This window comes from Tachyglossus aculeatus, chromosome 13 (assembly GCF_015852505.1).
Source record: "Tachyglossus aculeatus isolate mTacAcu1 chromosome 13, mTacAcu1.pri, whole genome shotgun sequence".
In the NCBI taxonomy this organism is placed as follows: domain Eukaryota; kingdom Metazoa; phylum Chordata; class Mammalia; order Monotremata; family Tachyglossidae; genus Tachyglossus; species Tachyglossus aculeatus.
In genome coordinates, this window is record NC_052078.1 from 21,897,113 (window position 1) to 21,915,508 (window position 18,396).

Consider the following 18,396-nt stretch of genomic DNA (forward strand, 5'->3'; position numbering starts at 1 on the left):
GTCTCCTTTTTGCAAAATGGGGATTGAACAGTGTTCTTCTTTCTACTTAAATTGTGAGTCCCTTGTGGGACAGAGACTGTTTCTAACCTGATGAACTTGTATCTACCCCAGCACTGTATCTACCCCAGGACTTAAGAACCAATAAAAAAAATGTAAACAATATAAGTCTTGCTCCCATCAATTCATATTGCTTCCCTGACACCTTAGGGTAGTGTCATGGCATAGTGAGTATAACAGTTCCAGTGGGAGGGAAACACAAGGTCTTTGGAATCCTCCAGAAATGAATGATCCATGCCATCCAACAGTGGCATGTATTGAGTGCCTTCTTTTTTTAAAATAATTGTATGTGTTAAGTGCTTGGTATGTGCCAGGCACTGAACTAAGCGCTGGATTGGGTACAGACTTATCAGGTTGTACGCAGTCCACATCCCACATGGGGCTCATGGTTTTAATCCCTATTTTACAGATGAGGTAACTGAGGCTCGGAGAAGTTCAGTGACTTGCCCAAGGTCACGTGTCATGCCAGGAATTAGAACCCATGTACTTCGGACTCCCAGGCCTATGCTTTTTCCATTAAACAATGCTGCTTCTCCAGCATGGGCCCATTTTTAAGAAATCAGTCAATCAGTGGAATTTATTGAATGCTTACTGTGTGCAGAGCACTGTTCTAAGAGCTTGACAGAGTGCACTATAACAGTTATTAGATACAGTCCCTGCCCACAAGAAGCTTATAAATTAGAGAAAGTCAGTACTATGGTAAAAAGAATGAATTTTGCCCTTTCCAGTTTATTAGCAGGTTGTGATCTCCCTTATTCCTTTCCCTTGCCCCAGGTCATATTTATGCTGAATTCTGAATGTCACCTAGGTCTGTTTTGACTTCGTTTTCTGTGTTCCTTATTCCTCTGTCACTCAGTCCTGCGTCCTTCTCTCCCCACCTGGCTAGGAATATTGGATATGTATTTGGGTGAACAAAACAAATTCTATTTTCCTGGAGACAACTATACAGAGACAAGTCATTTTCATTTTCATCCAACCCAAGGTTGGCCAGCATTCTAAATGCTTTGCATCATCCTATTGCTCCCAAACTAGGGTGACCTTGGATTTAAGGTTCACCATTCACCTTCGCTCAGCTGCTAATTTGGTACTTCAAAATGGAAAGAAAAAGATTTTACTAAGCACATCACATTTACTCCTAACCATTTCTACTTGTATTTTCAAGGACTCTTACATGTCTGCTATTCTAATGTATCCACACAGTCTAACAATGTGAGTGCATGTATGCACACAAACACACACACCCTCTCCCCCACGTCTTGTCCCATACCCATTCACAGACCCACAGAGATGTCATTATTTTTAAACTTTAAAGGGAAACAGAGTCTCAAAATCATCAGATAAATAAAACATTTGAGCATCCCAAGTTATTCCTTTTATATGATCTTGGTATTAAAAATTGCACAGTGCAGAGGATTTGGGAAAATAATCATGCAGTATCAGTAAGACCTGGTTTAAAAAATCAACTCCAAATATTCTTTCTGACAAATTTTGTAGGTGAAATACAAGGAAGAAATTAAGCAAGCAACGGCAATTTCTGATCCTCCAGAACTAAAGCGCGTTAAAGAAAACCAGAAGATTATCAGCAATGTGTGATCCCATTACTTTGAGTATTTTTCCTATTTTGCTAAATGCTTATATCTAATGTAATAATGCTCTTTCTGTGACTTCATTCTATCCTGCAAACTAATTTTGTGTCTAATGAAGGTCTGTTTGTTATTGTGATTTCTGTTTTGTTCCCAAAACTAATTTGCACAGCTCAAGAAAATGATTTTTTCTGAAGTAGCCTCTTTTTTTGTGCCATATGGAACTTATTGGTTTTATAAATGAAATCATATTGAAAACTGGTGAGGTTAATTGTGAGGTTTACTCAGGGTTTCCCTGTTGCATTGAAAGTTCATTCATTCATTCATCATCTGTACTTATGGATCATCTTTGGTGTGCTTAGCACTGTCATAGGTGCTTGGCAGAGTACAATTCAAAATAAATAACATGGTCTCTGCTCTCAAGGTTCTTGTAATATAATGGCTTCATGTCCACACACTGAGAATCCTACTCCTTTCTGACCAGTGGTATCTCATCCAGGATGATGACCAGTCAGTATACCTAGCTGTATTTGCTTTGGAAATCAGCATTGCCTAACAGAAAAAGTACAGGCTTGGAGTCAGGAGACCTGGGTTCTAATGCCGGCTCTACCACTTGTCTGCTGTGTGACCTTAGGCAAGTCACTTGACTTCTCTGTGCCTCAATTATCTCATGTGTAAATGGGGAGTAAGACTGAGCCCCATATCAGACCGTGGACTGTGCCCCACCTGATTAGCCTGAATCTACCCCAGCACTCAGTACAGTACCTGGAACATAGTAACCACTTAACAAATAACATAGAAAAGCAAACAAACAAAAAACAACCACAAAATGTAGGAACATAAAAAAGGCAAGCAAGCAACGGGAAAGATTAAAATGCAGGACTGGATGAACAAAATTTCACTGTACAACTTCGATCAAGATTTTACCAGTGACTGAGTTTTAGAAATAAAGTACTTATGGCACCTCCCTTAATCTGAACTATCACATTAAAACTGTATTATTTTCTTAGCCTGATTACAAAATTGAAATATGTTTTCCAGCTCCAGTATAAAGAGCCACAATACAAAGCTACTCCTGTGACTATGACCCCTGAGATGGATAGAGTCAAGAAGAACCAAGAAAATTTCAGCCTGGTAACTTGTCTTTTCCCTTTCTCTTTCATGGCCACATGTCAAAAGAGGTTGGTTGCCAGCAAAAACCTTATATCTAAGGAGAGTATCTGATGTTGGTGATGCCAGTCAGTGGTCTCTATTGAGGCCTTACTGTGTGCAGAACACTGTACTAAGCACTTGGAGAGTACAAGCTGCTTGGGGAGCAGCATGGATTAGTGGAAAGAGCACGGGCTTGGGAGTCAGAGGTCGTGGGTTCTAATACCAGCTCTGCCACTAATCAGCTGTGTGACTTTGGACAAGTCACTTAAGTTCTCTGTGCCTTAGTTCCATCATCTGTAAAATGGGGATTAAGACTGTGAGCCCCACGTGGGACAACCTGATTACCTTGTATCTACCCCAGCACTTAGAACAGTGCTTGGCACATAGTAAGCGCTTAACAAATACCATCATCATTATTATTATTACAATATGAAACAGTTGGTAGACATGTTCCCTGCCCACATGTTTATACCAACATGATGGTGTTGATAGTGATAAAGGCTATGATGGTGTTGGTTATGAAAACTAAGCACCTTACTGATTTTTTCCCATCTGCAAGTCTCCCAAAGATTTGAGCTGTTTCCTTGTTCTTCCACACAATCACACTCCTCTGGCCCTCTCCTAGAAGATGGAGGAATTGGGGCAAATCTTCCTCACGATGCTTTATTTTTTGTGGCATTTGTTAAGCACTTACTAATAATAATTGTGGTATTTGTGAAGCGCTTAGTATGTGCTAGGCACTGTACTAAGCAGTGGGGTGGATACAAGCAAATTGGGTTGGACACAGTCAAATCTGGTTGGACACAGTCCCTGTCCCATATTGGACTCACAGTCCTAATCCCCATTTTACAGATGAGGGAACTGAGGCCCAGAGAAGTCAAGGGACTTGCCCATGTCACACAGCAGACAAGTTCCGGAGCTGGGATTAGAACCCAGGTCCTTCTGACTCTCATCCCTGTGTTCAATCTATTAGGCCACATTGCTTCTCCTGATTAGCAAATTGTTTTACCAGTCAGGGAGGAGGTAGACAGTACGGGAAAGATTAAACTGAAATTTCAAGCCTGCTTCTGGGCCCCAGAGCGGTGGCCGACCTGGGCTGGAAATCCGATAGGGAGAGGATAGGTCCAGAGATTGTGAAGTGTATTGGGTCTTGACGGCCTGCCACATCCGGGGATAGCGTATATCCCAGCTGGCCAATACTGGATTGTAAAACTTGTCCTCACAGTCCAGGAACTTCATGGGGAATTCCCTTTCATGTCATGCAGGTGAAATATAAGGAAGGAATCAAGCATGCGACCGCCATTTCCGACCCCCCGGAGCTGAAGAGAGTTAAAGAAAATCAGAAGAACATCAGCAGTGTGGGAATCTGTTTCTCAGAAGCATTTTCTCTGTGGGGTCAACAGTGGGCCAGTGGCAGATTTTCACTGGGAATTGGGAAGGCAAAGCTTTGGGCTGGAAGAGTGGAAGGAACCAGTGCCAGGGGGCCCATTACATCCCGGTTTCCGGCTGGTTGGTCTGGCATCCGGAGTCATGAGTGGGTTGTGGGTGGGAAGGAGGGGGGTCTCCAGATTGGAGAGTGTCGTCAACGGCCACTCTCATCTGGCTGGGGACCCCAGTTTAAGGGGCAGGTTGGGGAGGTGGAAGTAGTGGGTTTTCTCTATGGGAATGTCACCTCTCTCAGTTTTTCATCATCCACTGCACCTCCTCCCCCCTCTTAGTGCCATTGACCCTGAGAAACTACAGTCTTCAGCTCAGAAAATAAGCATTCCCACGGTGACGGCTAGGGAGTCGATCGAAGGACGTCGAATATGATTTAATATTGGCTAGATAATGATCAGAACTGGGATTCTGGAGGTTGGACAATAAAGCCACACCATTAGGGGTTTTTTTTAATGGCAAATTTTTCTTTTATGTGGTCCCCTTTATTGCATATCTGTGCAATTCGTGGCATCGTGTTTTTCTTTTCACAGTTTAATACTTATTTTCCCACATCATTAGCCCTCTTGTCGGCATCCATCAGTCCTGCACAAAACTAATTCCTACGCACAACATTAGCTCAAAGCAACATTAGTTCCGCACGACATTGGTTCAGTACATTAGTTGATGTGTTACTGGAGGTCTCCCTTTGGGGAAGAACTTTAACTCCTAACTTCCCACTGCATTATTTGCCAATCACAATTTTATGGATAGGTTGACTCCTGAAATGGACAGTGTTTTACTGCACTTGATGGCATCATTTATTTAAGAATTGTTCTTTGAGAGTTAATTCCTTGCAATCCACCACAACAGAATATACATAGAATTCACCTCTAGAAAGATAATTTTATATTTAAGTAATACATGAAATCCAGCTATAGAGTAGATGAATAGAGAAACTATGTGATGAATTCAAGTAGATTAGTTTTGCATCTCATTAGGATGAGAGAACCCCAATGATTTTGAGTTCTTTCTTTTGTCACCTTGCCTTGGAGACTTTTCAAATTGAATTGTATAATTCAGAGTTAGAGAATTGTGGTTTGTTGGATTATTGTCTATGGTACATTATTTTTCATCTGTGAAATAACAGGTCCATTATAAAGAAAAACTGGGCAAAGCAACAGATGTGAGTGTCACTCCAGAGATGAAAAGAGTCAAGAAGAATCAAGAAAACATTAGCTCGGCAAGTGGTTTGGATCTTTCTATATTTTAAGATGTTCAAGAGAGTGAGGGAATTCATTCATTCAGTCGTATTTGTTGAGCTCTTACTGTGTGCAGAGCACTGTACTAAGCGCTTGGGAAGTACAAATTGGCAACATATAAAGACAGTCCCTACCCAACAACGGGCTCACAGTCTAGAAGGAATAGAGGGAATGCATCTAGAATAGAGCCATATCTGAGTGAACTTTTGCCCTCCCCTATAATTCAATTTTCTGGTGGCTCAAAAAGAAATTTTGAGTTAATCAATCAGTGGTATTTATTGATCCATACTAAAACAGGGATATTACAGGACACCCTCCTTCATACAAAATGATTTGATAGCATAGGCAGGGCTGCTGGGATGTACTACTTTTTGATACTCTGATTTGTACTTCAAATGGCTATTATGCTCAACAGTTCTTATTGTTATTCAGGCACGTTTTCCATGCCAAAAGTCAAATTATCCTTCGCTCGTTTTTCCTTATATTTCCTCTCAAATGAAATTCTGATGCCTAGCTGTCAGAGTGTAGTGATAAGGCTGTAATGAATATTTACATAGTTGAAAATGTAATTTAGAAATATCATTTATGAGTCACACAGAACCTTTTGGGCTCAAATGGGGAAAATTATGCTTTGAAAATATGGTGAATAATAGCTATTTGTTTGAGTCTATATGAACTCAGAATTTTTACCTCAGTTAAAATTCTATTTCATTTTGGCTGAGGTGCATTCACTTTAACAATTTTATAATTGAATATACTTTGGCCCATTTCTCCCCAGGTAAGTTCAGGCAATAATTATCTTCCAAGGCAAGAACCTAAAATATTTTTTAATACACTAAATATGGAATTTTGTTAACCATGGCAGGCATCTCATCATCATCATCATCAAAGTCTACTTTATGTGTACAAAATTGTGCAGAACACTTTTCTAGGCCCTTTGGAGAATACCAAGTTATTTTAATGGCATTAGTTAAGCGGCTTACTCTGTGCCAGGCATTGTACTTAGCGCTGAGCTAGGTTCAAGCTAATCAGGTTGGGCAAAGGCCCTGTTCCCCTTGGGGCTCACAGTCTTAATCCCCATTTTACAGATGAGATCATTGAGGCACAGATAACTTCCCTCAAGGAAGTTAGCGTTGCTTTTCCCAGTGAAACCTCATCAGGGTTTCAAAACTGACCAATCAGTCAATGGCATTTATTGAGCCCTTACTATATAAAGAATACTGTACTAAGCATTTGGGAGAGTATAGTGCAGCAGAATTAGCAGACACATTCCCTGCCAATAATGAGCTAGTCTGGTCTGGGGGGAGATCAACATTAATATGAATAAACAGTTTAAATACATAATTTATAGATAAGTGCTGTGGGTTGTGGGTGGGGCGAATATCAAACGTAATGATTTTGTCTGCATCAAAATTGATGGAAGAGTTTTGTGATTTCCTGTATGATGTGAGCTCTCTGAAGCTAGGATTTTATAGCAAAGCTTTACAGTGTTAAAGCCCTCTTATCTGGGGGCAAGGATCTTTCTGAAAATTCTTTCCCCATTCATTCCCTTTGGGTTACAGGTGCTTAAGAGGAAAAAATGATTTCATTCTGCTTTTGGGACCCAGGCAATTATGCCTTTTCAAGTTGGCTCCCATTGTTCCACAGTCCCTGGGAAAATGGAGGCAATTTGAACTACATGTGAATTCCTAGATGGAAACCATCAGGGAGTTATTCCTGTCTTTTTCACATCAGGTTATGACTTGGTGCAATATGAGACGTGAGTTTCTCTGTTTCACCCTGCAGGAGGGACCCCAAAGAAGTGGGATAAAAAGAAAAAATATTTCCAAGGTTTATTTCATTTTTGGCTCTTCCCATCCAGCCTGAACAGGCAGAGGCATTTCTGTCGACACTGTTGGTGGATTGCTGTTAGACTGAACCTCAGTTCCCAAGTGGGGACACTGGAGAAGGGTGCAGAGAGTTTTGCACATACCTCGTAGACATCCTTTTAAGATTTCCAACCTCAGATCATTCACTGTTCTTGGAGAAAGTACCCATCTGAGGGAGTTTCCAGGGGTTTGCTGTCATGGCCAGGGTCAATTCAGTCAGTCAATCGATCATAGTTATTGAGCAGTTACTGTGTGCAGAGCACTGTACTAAGCTCTTGGGAGAGTACAATATAATACAGTCGGTAGACACTTTTTTTAAAAAAATGGCATTTGTTAGGCCTTGCTATACGCCAGGCACTGTACTAAGCACAGAGGTTGGTACAGGCTAACCAGGTTGGACACAGTCCTTGTCCCACAAAGTGCTCACAGTCTCAATCCCCATTTTATAAATGAGGTGACTGAGGCACAGAGAAGTTAAGTGACTTGGCCAAGGTTACACAGCAGGTAAGTGGCAGAGCTGGGTTTTGAACCTGGGCCCTCCTGATAGAAATTGTTCAACTTCTCCCTTGAATATAGGTCGTTAACGTGGTGTTCCACCACTAAGAAACCTGGAATGATTTAGGGAGGATCTTGGTATGATTCCACAGTCTGGAGAAGGATGCTATTTGGACCAGTTTTGTCATACGGTTTTATGTGGCTCCTCGTTTTAATCTAAATGCGTGTTGTTCCCATTTTGTAGGTAAAGTACACCCATGACAAGAAACAAATGGAAGGGAGACCAAGCCTGATTCTAGACACACCTGTACTGAGGCATGTCAGAGAAACCCAAAACAATATTTCAATGGTAGGGCCCGACAGCCTGATTTTCCTCGTGACTAAAATGTGCTATGAGATAACACTGGGGGATGACCTGAAGATAATAATTAACCAATAATCTAGCTGGCTAACAAACACTGGAATATGACGCACGAGTCCCCCATCTTGTGGACTGTCCAAAAGCCCTGGACTGTAATGAAATCTTTCAGGATATGAATAAAATCATTTCTCACAGTTGCTTGTGTGGCTTTTTATTGTTCACTGGAATGTCTTGTATGATACCCACTTGCTTGGATGGTTTTTGTCTTCGTTTTGAGATTGATTGTGTTGTCTTGCATGGGGCAGAGTGCGTGAAAAAAGGTTGTTTGCTTGTTTAAAAATGGTTAAAATGAATAATTCAAGCTAATTTAAACTGCAATGCTTGCTTACTAATATCAACTATTTAGGATTGTGTGGCTGTGATATTCTAATGAGCTGTTTGCATATTAATTAAATAACTAGAAAGGACATTTATATTTGTAAATGGAAAAATCAATCTTTCACCCACTTTGGCAAGTAAATTTGGGGTATTCCAAAGACTCTGCATCTTTTGGAGCTTCAGCTTTCATTAACTCTGTAAGAGGCTCTTATAATTCATGGCATTAATATAGTGATTCAAGTCCTCACAGAAATCACTGCCAGTCTCTGAATCCTTGGAGCCGGGGTCCTTGTTAAAGCCACAGGGAAAGGAGAAGAGGAACCAAGAATCTTATTTATTGAGTGTTTATTGTATGCAGAGCACAGTATTAAGTGCTTGGGAGAGAACAATAGAACAGAGTTGGTTAAATTTGTTTCCTGTCCACAATGAGCTTATGGTGTGGAGGAGTATTGGTTTATCTAATTGGAGGAGAAATGTGCAGATGTGCTTCAAAAATGATATCGTCACGAAGAGAAGCAGCATGGCATAGTGGATAGAGCACAGGCCTGGGGGTTAGAAGGTCATGGGTTCTAATCCCGGCTCCACCATTTCTCTGCTGTGTGACCTTGGGCAAGTCACTTCATTTCTCTGTGCCTCAGTTACCTCACCTGTAAAATGGGGATTAAGACTGTGAGCCCCATGTGGGACATGGACCGTGCCCAACCTGATGAGCTTGTCTCTACCCCAGCACTTAGTACAGTGCCTGGCACACAGTAAGCACTTAACAAAATACCATAAAAAGAGCTACTACTGTTAAGGTCAAGGTTAGGGTATATACAAAGTCAGTGGAATTACACCTGTCAGAACTTGATCTGCTAACCCCTGATTTTCCTCTCCAGGTTAAGTACCATGAAGACTTCGAGAAGACGAAGGGAAGAGGCTTCACTCCTGTGGTGGATGACCCTGTGACGGAGCGCGTGAGGAGAAACACACAGGTGGTTAGCGACGCTGCATATAAAGGAGTCCACCCTCACATAGTGGAGATGGACCGGAGACCTGGGATCATCGTGGGTAAGCTGTTCCTCCTGTTACTTCAGCAGACAAAGAGACAGGGGTAGACACGTCTGACAGCTCTCGTTGTCGAAGCCGACAATAAGCCCTATTTCCCATGGCCAGGGGGAAAGCACAGCTGTGCCATCCTACCCAAGCTGCCCAAACCAGGCCCTGTCAGGGTTCCAACCCGGAAACAGATTAGATCAATCAATCAATCAATCGTATTATTGAGCGCTTACTGTGTGCAGAGCACGGGTAGATCTTCTGGGAGTCCCCTCAGTGGCTAATAGGCCCAAGCCACCACAGCAGGGAGGAAACTCAGACTCTAAGCTTTCAGCAGGTAGGCCAACCTCCTGAGTGACTCTGCCAATGTGGCTTTCAATCAGTCAATCAAATGGTGGTATTTATTGAGTGCTTACCGTGTGCAGAGCACTGTACTAAGCTCTTGGGAGAGTACAATACAACAAGAGTCGGTAGACTTGTGGGCAGGGAATTTGTTGTTATTTTGTACTCTCCCAAGCACTTAGTACAGTGCTCTGCACATGGTAAGTGCTCAATAAATACAATTGAATGAATGAATAGATGCATTCGCTTCTCGGCCTTTTAGCTAAGATCAAGTGTAGTATCTGTTCTTATCAGTTTAATATCTGATACGTCCTCTATCCGAGGACAACATATTAAATGGATTTTTGGAACAGGGAGATGGAATAGGGGCTTGCTCCGTCCACTCCACGCATCGACCTGGTATTGCAGTACTTCCAGGAACGGTGCACCTCCCCCCGGGGAGATCGCATTTTAGACTGTGAGCCCACTGTTGGGTAGGGACTGTCTCTATGTGTTGCCAATTTGTACTTCCCAAGCGCTTAGTACAGTGCTCTGCACATAGTAAGCGCTCAATAAATACGATTGATGATGATGATGCATTCCCTGTCCACAAGGAACTTACAGCCTAGAGGAGGAGCTAAAAGTGTAGAGGGCAATTTCAGTGGGCAATTTAGACCCCCCATCCCAGTTTTTGATGCCAGTGCTCCTTGAGGTAATTGGTTGCTTGTTCAAACCAGTGCTTCTTCATCCACCAAGGTACTGTTGGCATCTCTCTGTAGTGAGTTACCCATGCATAAGCAATTCTTAAAGGTCTGAAGGATTTTTCCTGAAATCTGGCCGCCTTATTTTTCAATTTGCCGGGGGGAGGGGGGACCTTATGCTTCCATTAAATCTTCTGCTCCAACTCTGTTTTTCGTGGATGGATTACATAGCCAAAACACAAAATATAGCTTCCTTGGAAACTCTAAATTCCTGGATATGTTAATTAAGTCCCAAAAAAGATGTCCTTTGGGAGCAGTAGTCTCTTCAACCTCCCCTTAATTATCTGTAGCTTAGCTTAGTTTAGTGCTCTGGCAAAGAAGTAATGTTTTAGAGTAACATGGAGGGACTATTTGCAGAGAAAATTAAGTGCATTTCCAAAGGCCACTTGGAAATTTCATTTTTAATATTGCCAAAATAAGGAGTAAGTGATCTGAACTTGAAATGTAAGTAAACACAGCTGATGGTCTTTGAAGCCTGGGCTTGTGATGCCCTTCACTTTGAGTCATCTCTTATTACTCCAACTGCTTTTCATGGTTAAGAGCTTTGTGGGCAGGAGGAAATTTAACATTGTAGTTCTCTGTTCATATAAACAAGAAAAGAAAAATCGGGGATTTTGTGTACTTTTCACAAATACAAACCCCAAACTTCAAGCAGAGTTGAAACTGATGGGGAAAGGAGAGATAAATGTGGCCTTCAAAAAGTACTTGAAAAGTTGCCATTCAAAGCATTTATCTTCCCGTCTATAAAAAAACAACATTTTCTTAAGTGCAGGCTTTATATTGGGGATGAGAAAAGGACAGGGGTTTAGAAAGGTCAAGAAATTGTCACTTTTGTTTTCACAGGGTAGGGCCAAAAATTGAAAAACATTGTCAACGCAAACATCCCTTAAAGTTTCAAGTCGTGCATTCAGAAACTAAAGGGAAGGGGAGAAGGGTGATTTTATTGATTTGGACTAGTTGGGATTGTCTTGTTTGAGGTCCAGTGAGGTTTAGGGCTCCGTGATCACACCTTATTGCTTCCTTATTGGTCCAAGAGCCTGTTTGGTTGACAGTCACTACCTCGGGATTCTGACAGCTCTTGCTTATCCTCTCAGCCTCTGGCCAGTCTGCCTCTATTGTGGGAACGCTGATGATATTTCAAGACTGCCGGACGGCTTGGAGGGTTGAAAATGGGAAAAGACCAGTGGCTGAGAAAGCCCCAAATGCTAACAATCAGATAGCTCTTTCCTGGGTATTAGAAGATTTATAAAGATTCTCCAGGTCCATTTTGAAAAGTGTATTTCATTAAATCATTTATTTTTCAAAGTGAATCTTATACCTGTGCAAGTGAACTGCCCTTGAAAGAGATTTTACTCTTCCCTGAAATAGATTTATTTGGTTCAGAGATAAGTTGATATTCACTTGAATATGATACTTGGATTTCAATTTTATGACTGTTTTAAGTTATCTGGGTTAAATTTAAGATAAGTACACTTTTGAAATGAAAAGTCCATCGTTATTTCATGATTTGAGCAATCAGCATGTGCTAAATATGAATTTTTAATGAGGTAATGCTCATTATCAATATTCATTTAATTTAAATAGGTTGGAAATATAAAAATTAATATTCAAGAAAGGCTTAAATGGAAATAATGGATTTTTTCTGATTTGCTTATTTTCTCTACTATAAAATATGCAATAAGTTTTATGTCACTATATTATTTGATGTGATTTAGTCCAAAGATAATTAAGAGATTTGCTACCATAAAGCCAAATGAGAATTAAGCAGAAAATCTTTTGTAAAGTGCCAAGTTCTCTAAACAAACCACTGGTAAAATAAATGTCCATTTACATGATTTGACAAGCAGTAACACCAAAATCAAAAACTGAAATATTGAGATTTTTCAGAAATTGCCGTGTGTACATCTGAAAAGCTAAAGGTTGTCAAAAATTTTGGGAGACATAGTAGAAGTCTTATTTCATCCTTTTTGAATTTACTCAAGTACCTAAATTTTAGTTGTATTTTCATCCCTTTGTCATGCAAGCTGTTCAGACAATATCAGACTCTAAATCTGTGCTTCTGTTTCTTGCCACTTGCTTCTTACTCTTTCTCTCTTTTGATAAAAGACCTCAAAGTTTGGCGTACAGATCCTGGCTCCATCTTCGACATTGACCCACTGGAAGATAATATTCAATCTAGGAGTCTCCACATGCTTACGGGTATTGCTGATCTCTTGACACGGTTTTGTCCTAAAACTGAATGTAACACAGGGATTCTGGCCAAAATGAGTCAGCAATCAGTTAAACATTGGTATTTACTGAGTGCTGACTGTGTTCAGAGTACCGTACTAAGCGCTTGGGAGAGTATAATACAACAGAGTTAGTAGATACGTTCCTTGCCCACAAGGGGCTTATTGTCTGGGGGTGGGGAGAGACATGATAATAAATTATGGATACGTACATAAGTGCTGAGGAGCTGAGGGTGGGGTGAATATCAAGTGCTTACAGAGTGCAGATCCATATGTTGTAAATACTGGAGTTTTTAAAGTGACTTTTAAAAGAAGGTTGTGTTTATAGCTAACATTCCTTTAAAATAGATCTAATCAAATAAACAGCTAAAGACTCAAAGAAAGCATTTTTATTTTAAGTGAGACTAGCATGTCCTGCTGTTTCTGGTTTCAGTTCAAACAAAGTGTAGGGTTTCTGTTCATCCACATTTTCAGCTTGCCATAGAGATTCCAGGTTTTTTGCTTTTAGCTTATAATTAGTTATTTGGTTTTCACCCAATTTCAGAGATGTAGAAGAGATTCAGTTTAGGAATTTATCATAACGTATGTTGTCTACCGGATTTAAAGAATGGAAAATACAGGCAGATACCAACATTTTTTATAGCAGAGAGAGGGTCATAAAATAACTTGGATAAAGGATTACTAAATGAGATTTACAGATTGGTATGAAAATTGATTCCTCCAGAACTAAAAAAGAATATATCTTAGAAGCTCTATTTGACTTAATTTCTGGAGAGGTTTTGTATTTTAGTGGCAGTATTTCAGGGCAGTTCCTCAGAAATCATTTCCCAGGATGCATTTCAACCTGATGTGTAACTATTGCCTAGTCTGACAAGGTTAAGGGTGAAAATTAACTAGATGCTTTTTAAAATAACTATCTATAACAGAAAGAATTGAATATGAAGACCTGGATAACCCTAAATTGGAGGTCAACACTGATGTCATCTGCATAATTGCTCAACTCTCTATTTTCTCTTCTTTTGTAGACCCAGCCTTAGGGTATTGTGAAGAAAATTTTTCAGGTCTTTTTAGCTGTAAAATGATGTATGTAATTGGAAAATTTTAAAAAGAAAATAACTTTCATTTATTTCAGTTAGCTTGTATCACTTAAATATTTTTCTATTGGATTGAAATTCTTGTTTAGTTTCCTAGAATGACAGCCATTTCCATTGTCACTGTGTTTTTCAGTCAGAAAATGTCATGAATCAATAGATGATAGAAGATCTTGAGAATTTTTATTTTGAACTCGGTATAGTCTTATGACTTTTTACTCAGTATGATATAAATGAATTATTTATTATTTTTTGTCAAGATATTTGAAAAAAGGGACCCCTATTATTGTAGATACATTGTTTGCTGCAGTATTGGACTGCCAACAATAATTCAGACCCACCCACTTATTTTTACTGGGAAAAGCCCTGGGGCTCTTACAGCCATTCAGCTTAGCACTGATCTACTGCCCCAGAGCCAAAAAGAATCATGCTATGTGCAAGTAAAACTTATAAAAAAAAGAAAATATGATCATTGTTCTTATTGGTAACATTCTTTAATCGTGTGATGTTCATATGCACCAGATCTTTAATCATTCTCAACATGTGTTTCTTCTAAGGAAGAGAATGACTGATGAAATTTTCCAGGCCAGGAAAAATGTTGACCCAAAGTTTTCTTGGAATCTGTGATTGAGGCTGCCTTATTATTTGATAACTATAGATCGAGTCAATTATGTTTAACAACTGGGCCATTAATCCCGCCTCCACCACTTGTCTGCTGTGTGATGTTGGGCAAGTCACTTTACTTCTCTGGGCCTCAGTTCCCTCATCTGTAAAATAGGGATTAAGACTGTGAGTCCCATGTGGGACAACCTGATAATATTGTATCTATCCCAGTGCTTAGAACAGTGCTTGGCACATAGTAAGCTTTTAACAAATACCATCAATATCATCATAAGTGCTTGGGAGAGTACAGTGCAACAGAGGTGCTAGACATGTTCCCTGCCCACAATGAGCTTACAGACTCGGGGAGGACGGACACATCTTAAAATACCGTTTCAGTATGAGGGGTCCTTGGCTGATAAAAATGAAGGACTTTCTTATGGACGTGTTGGAACAAAAGACAAGATTATGTGCATTTTTCTCCAATAGAAAGCAAGATAGGGAAGTGTCCATCATGTCCCAGAGTAGAGAAGCAGCAGTGGCTTGGAGGAAAGAGCACATTGCTGGGAGTCAGAGGACCTGGGTTCTAATCCCGGCTCCACCTCTTACCTGTTGCGTAACCTTGGGTACATCAAAACGTCTCTGTGCCGCAGTATGCTTGTTCAGTTTCTGTGCTCTCTCCTATTTAGTCTGTGAGCCCCATGTGGAAAAGGGTTTGTGTCCAACCTGATTAACATTTCTTTCCCAGCATTTAGAATAGTTTGACATATAGTAAGTGCTTAACAATGCAACAATAATAACGATGATTTAAAAAGCTGTTCATGTTAAAATCGACAATACGTGGATTTTGTATCCATTACCTTATATTTTGATATATTTGAGATTTTCTGTTTGTCTCTGCTTTTCAGTTACCCAGTTACACAAATATTTCTCTTTTCCCAACCTAGAGAAGGCAAGTCACTATAAAAGACATCGGTCTCACTCTGCCAGTACCTTCGGCACAAGTCTGGGGGATGAAAAATCAGAAGTTTCTGAGGCAAACCCTAGTTTCTCTTACTCCAGTGAGGTAACAAGAGGATCTGATGAAGGAGGTATCAAGCGTTTCCCATTTTCAAAGACAACTAATTCACTTCTAACGTGTGCAGACCTGGAAGTTTTATTAACAGTTTTGACACGTGTACCAAACATTTGGCCGATGGACAGATTTGAAAACCATTTGCATTAATTTAATGCATGAATACCCCTTCTTTACTATCTCTGGGAATGAAGACTCATAAATGATCAACCATCTAAATTAAAGGCAATCTCAATCCATGTAATTCTTTTCAAAGGTTTAAGACATGTGTATCGTGTACTGGACTAATAGAAACAACAGTATTGAACAGGTAACTCCTGCTTAGTTCACTGCTGGTGTCAAATAGAATAATCAACCTTATAATGATGGTATTTGTTAAGCATTTTCTATGGGCCAAGCACTGTTCTAAATGCTGGGGTAGATACAAGGTGATCAGGTTGTACCACGGGGGGCTCACAGTCTCCATCCCTATTTTACAGATGAAGGAACTGAGGCACAGAAGTTAAGGGATTTGCCCAAGGCCACACAGCAGACATGTGGCAGAGGAGGGATTAGAACCCACAGCCTCTGACTCCCAAGCCTGTGCTCCTGTTACTAGGCCATGCTGATTCACCTTATAATAATTGTCATTCTGTCTTCGGTTTGACAAATGGTAGTGCATGAGGGAATGTGGTCTCTGTGAAGCTGATCCTTCCAAATCTCTGAAGAGTAATAAAATGTGAGGTGTAGATAATAATAATAATAATTATGGCATTTATTAAGCGCTTACTATATGCAAAGCACTGTTCTAAGTGCTGGGGAGGTTGCAAGGTGATCAGGTTGTCCCACGGGGGGCTCACAGTCTTAATCCCCACTTTACAGGTGAGGTAACTGAGGCACAGAGAAGTTAAGTGACTTGCCGCAAGTCACACAGCTGATAATTGGCGGAGCCGGGATTTGAACCCATGACCTCTGACTCCAAAGCCTCTGACTCTTTCCACTGAGCCACGCTGCTTCTCAGATGGAAAATCAATTTCCACAGTCAAAGGAGGCAGCTTAAATCAGAGGAAAAGAGTGTGCTAATGTGGCCCAAACCCTGTAATGCCCTCTAATTTTAATTGGAACATTACATGGGCATAGCTACCTAGCAACAATAAAACAGCTCAACGCTTCAGGGAATGATAGACTTGATAAACTGCATTTTTTGGCCTTGCTAGGTTGCAAAGCGAGTCTCAGAGTGTCCATTCATTCTTTTGTCTCTCCTATACTGTTCGGTTGAATTTCTGTGCTCTACCAAGCCAACAGAAAGTTACCATGGAACCCTTTTAATTCTCATTCCCCTGGTGGAACTGAGAGTAGGAAATGGAAATGGGACTCTAGTAGCTGCTTTGGAATCTTGTACTTCCTTTGAAATATACACTAGGGCTTGGCTTCTGTGGGAAGGTGTGGGAGAAGCACTTCTGGTAATTATGAATGTTTGTTCAGAAGTTTTTGTCTTCCTATTCTTTCCCACTGTTCAAACATATTCGTTTAAAAGCAGATTTTGGAAATGGAAAAGAGTTTTGGGGCATTACTCGTGGGGGATAAGAAGAAAAAGATTAGTCTGCCTAAGCCCTATGATACATCCAGATGACATGCTGCTCGTCCACAAATAGGTGTTTTTAGTTTCTTAAGTATTTGTGGCATCAGGGAGTTAGATCTTGAATTGTGGGACATCACTGCATGTCATGGACAGCTCTCTCTCCCCTCCTAAAATTTGTCTTTGCTGTTTTAAATGCATAAACTGCTGTCTTAAGCTTATTTCTCATGAACTGTTCTCACCTCCCTGGTCCACCAAGGTACACTTGGTGAATGAAGGGGCAGTGTGGCTTTAAAAACAGGTTTGGAGACATCTGACAGGCCATCAACTCTCCCCAACTTTAAAACCCTCCCAAAATCACATCCCTTATTCTAAAAGGCCTTCCCTGGTTAAGCCCTTCATTCTCCTCTCCTGTCTCTCTTCTGCATCAACCCTTCCCTTTGGCTGCGTTCCCCCTCTCAGCCTGTACATACCTATCCTTTATAGTCTACCATTTCCCCTATCTTTATTATTTCTGTTTGTCTCCCTTTACTAACTGTATGCTCCTTGTGGGCAGGGGTCCTCTCCCAAGCACTTAGTACAGGTTCTCTGCCCACAGCGAGCATTCAATACATACCATCGATCAACTGACTGACTGCAGAAGGGGGATTCAGATTCCCGGCCTGCAGCTCCCTTTCTCCAAATGCTTCCTTGTGTATCACTGCAGATGTCAACATTTGGTTTCTATCACCGTTAACATATAAAGGCTTTTCCTTACATTGTCCTCATTGTTTTGGACTTAAAGGCCTTTCATGCTATTTCCCCCTCATCTTGTTTTGATTGCAGGACCCTTTTTTTTGCCCTGTTTTTCAACCTCTAAGTTTTCCTTCTGACTATCCTCCAATTGCTGAAATTTTTTTCAAAGGGTGTTTGTCTCAGGTCTCTCCTGTTTTGCTTTGATTTAATAAGAGCAGATTTTATTTAAACTTTACCCACTTTTATTTGGATTCTGAAGTTTTATTGTTTGGAATGATCTCTGTGGCTTTTTGGTATTAGATTAGCTTAACTTGTTTAGATCTGACATCCTAACCCTGTATTGGAAATCATTCTAAATGTTTCCTGCTCATTTTTCAGCAATCTGTTCTTTCATCTTCCTCATGTTTTCACATCTTGCAT

General features: G+C 40.5%; 1 protein-coding gene and 1 non-coding gene across 6 annotated transcripts in view; both read left to right on the forward strand.

Annotated features, from left to right (window-relative positions):
• Nucleotides 1–18,396, forward strand: part of NEBL (nebulette) — a 201,971-nt gene that overhangs the window by 166,788 nt on the left and 16,787 nt on the right. The window contains exons 20-27 of one of the 5 annotated variants that reach the window (XM_038755580.1): nucleotides 1,552–1,644; nucleotides 2,682–2,774; nucleotides 4,058–4,150; nucleotides 5,359–5,451; nucleotides 8,078–8,182; nucleotides 9,451–9,622; nucleotides 12,796–12,888; nucleotides 15,556–15,699. In XM_038755580.1, coding sequence (XP_038611508.1) covers nucleotides 1,552–1,644; nucleotides 2,682–2,774; nucleotides 4,058–4,150; nucleotides 5,359–5,451; nucleotides 8,078–8,182; nucleotides 9,451–9,622; nucleotides 12,796–12,888; nucleotides 15,556–15,699 — 886 coding nt within the window. The remainder of the gene's footprint in view (nucleotides 1–1,551; nucleotides 1,645–2,681; nucleotides 2,775–4,057; nucleotides 4,151–5,358; nucleotides 5,452–8,077; nucleotides 8,183–9,450; nucleotides 9,623–12,795; nucleotides 12,889–15,555; nucleotides 15,700–18,396) is intronic. The other 4 variants (XM_038755581.1, XM_038755582.1, XM_038755583.1 and 1 more) reach the window with 4 other exon arrangements.
• Nucleotides 10,192–10,382, forward strand: LOC119936419. Its single transcript, XR_005453748.1, has one exon. It is a non-coding gene; the product is annotated as a U2 spliceosomal RNA (small nuclear RNA).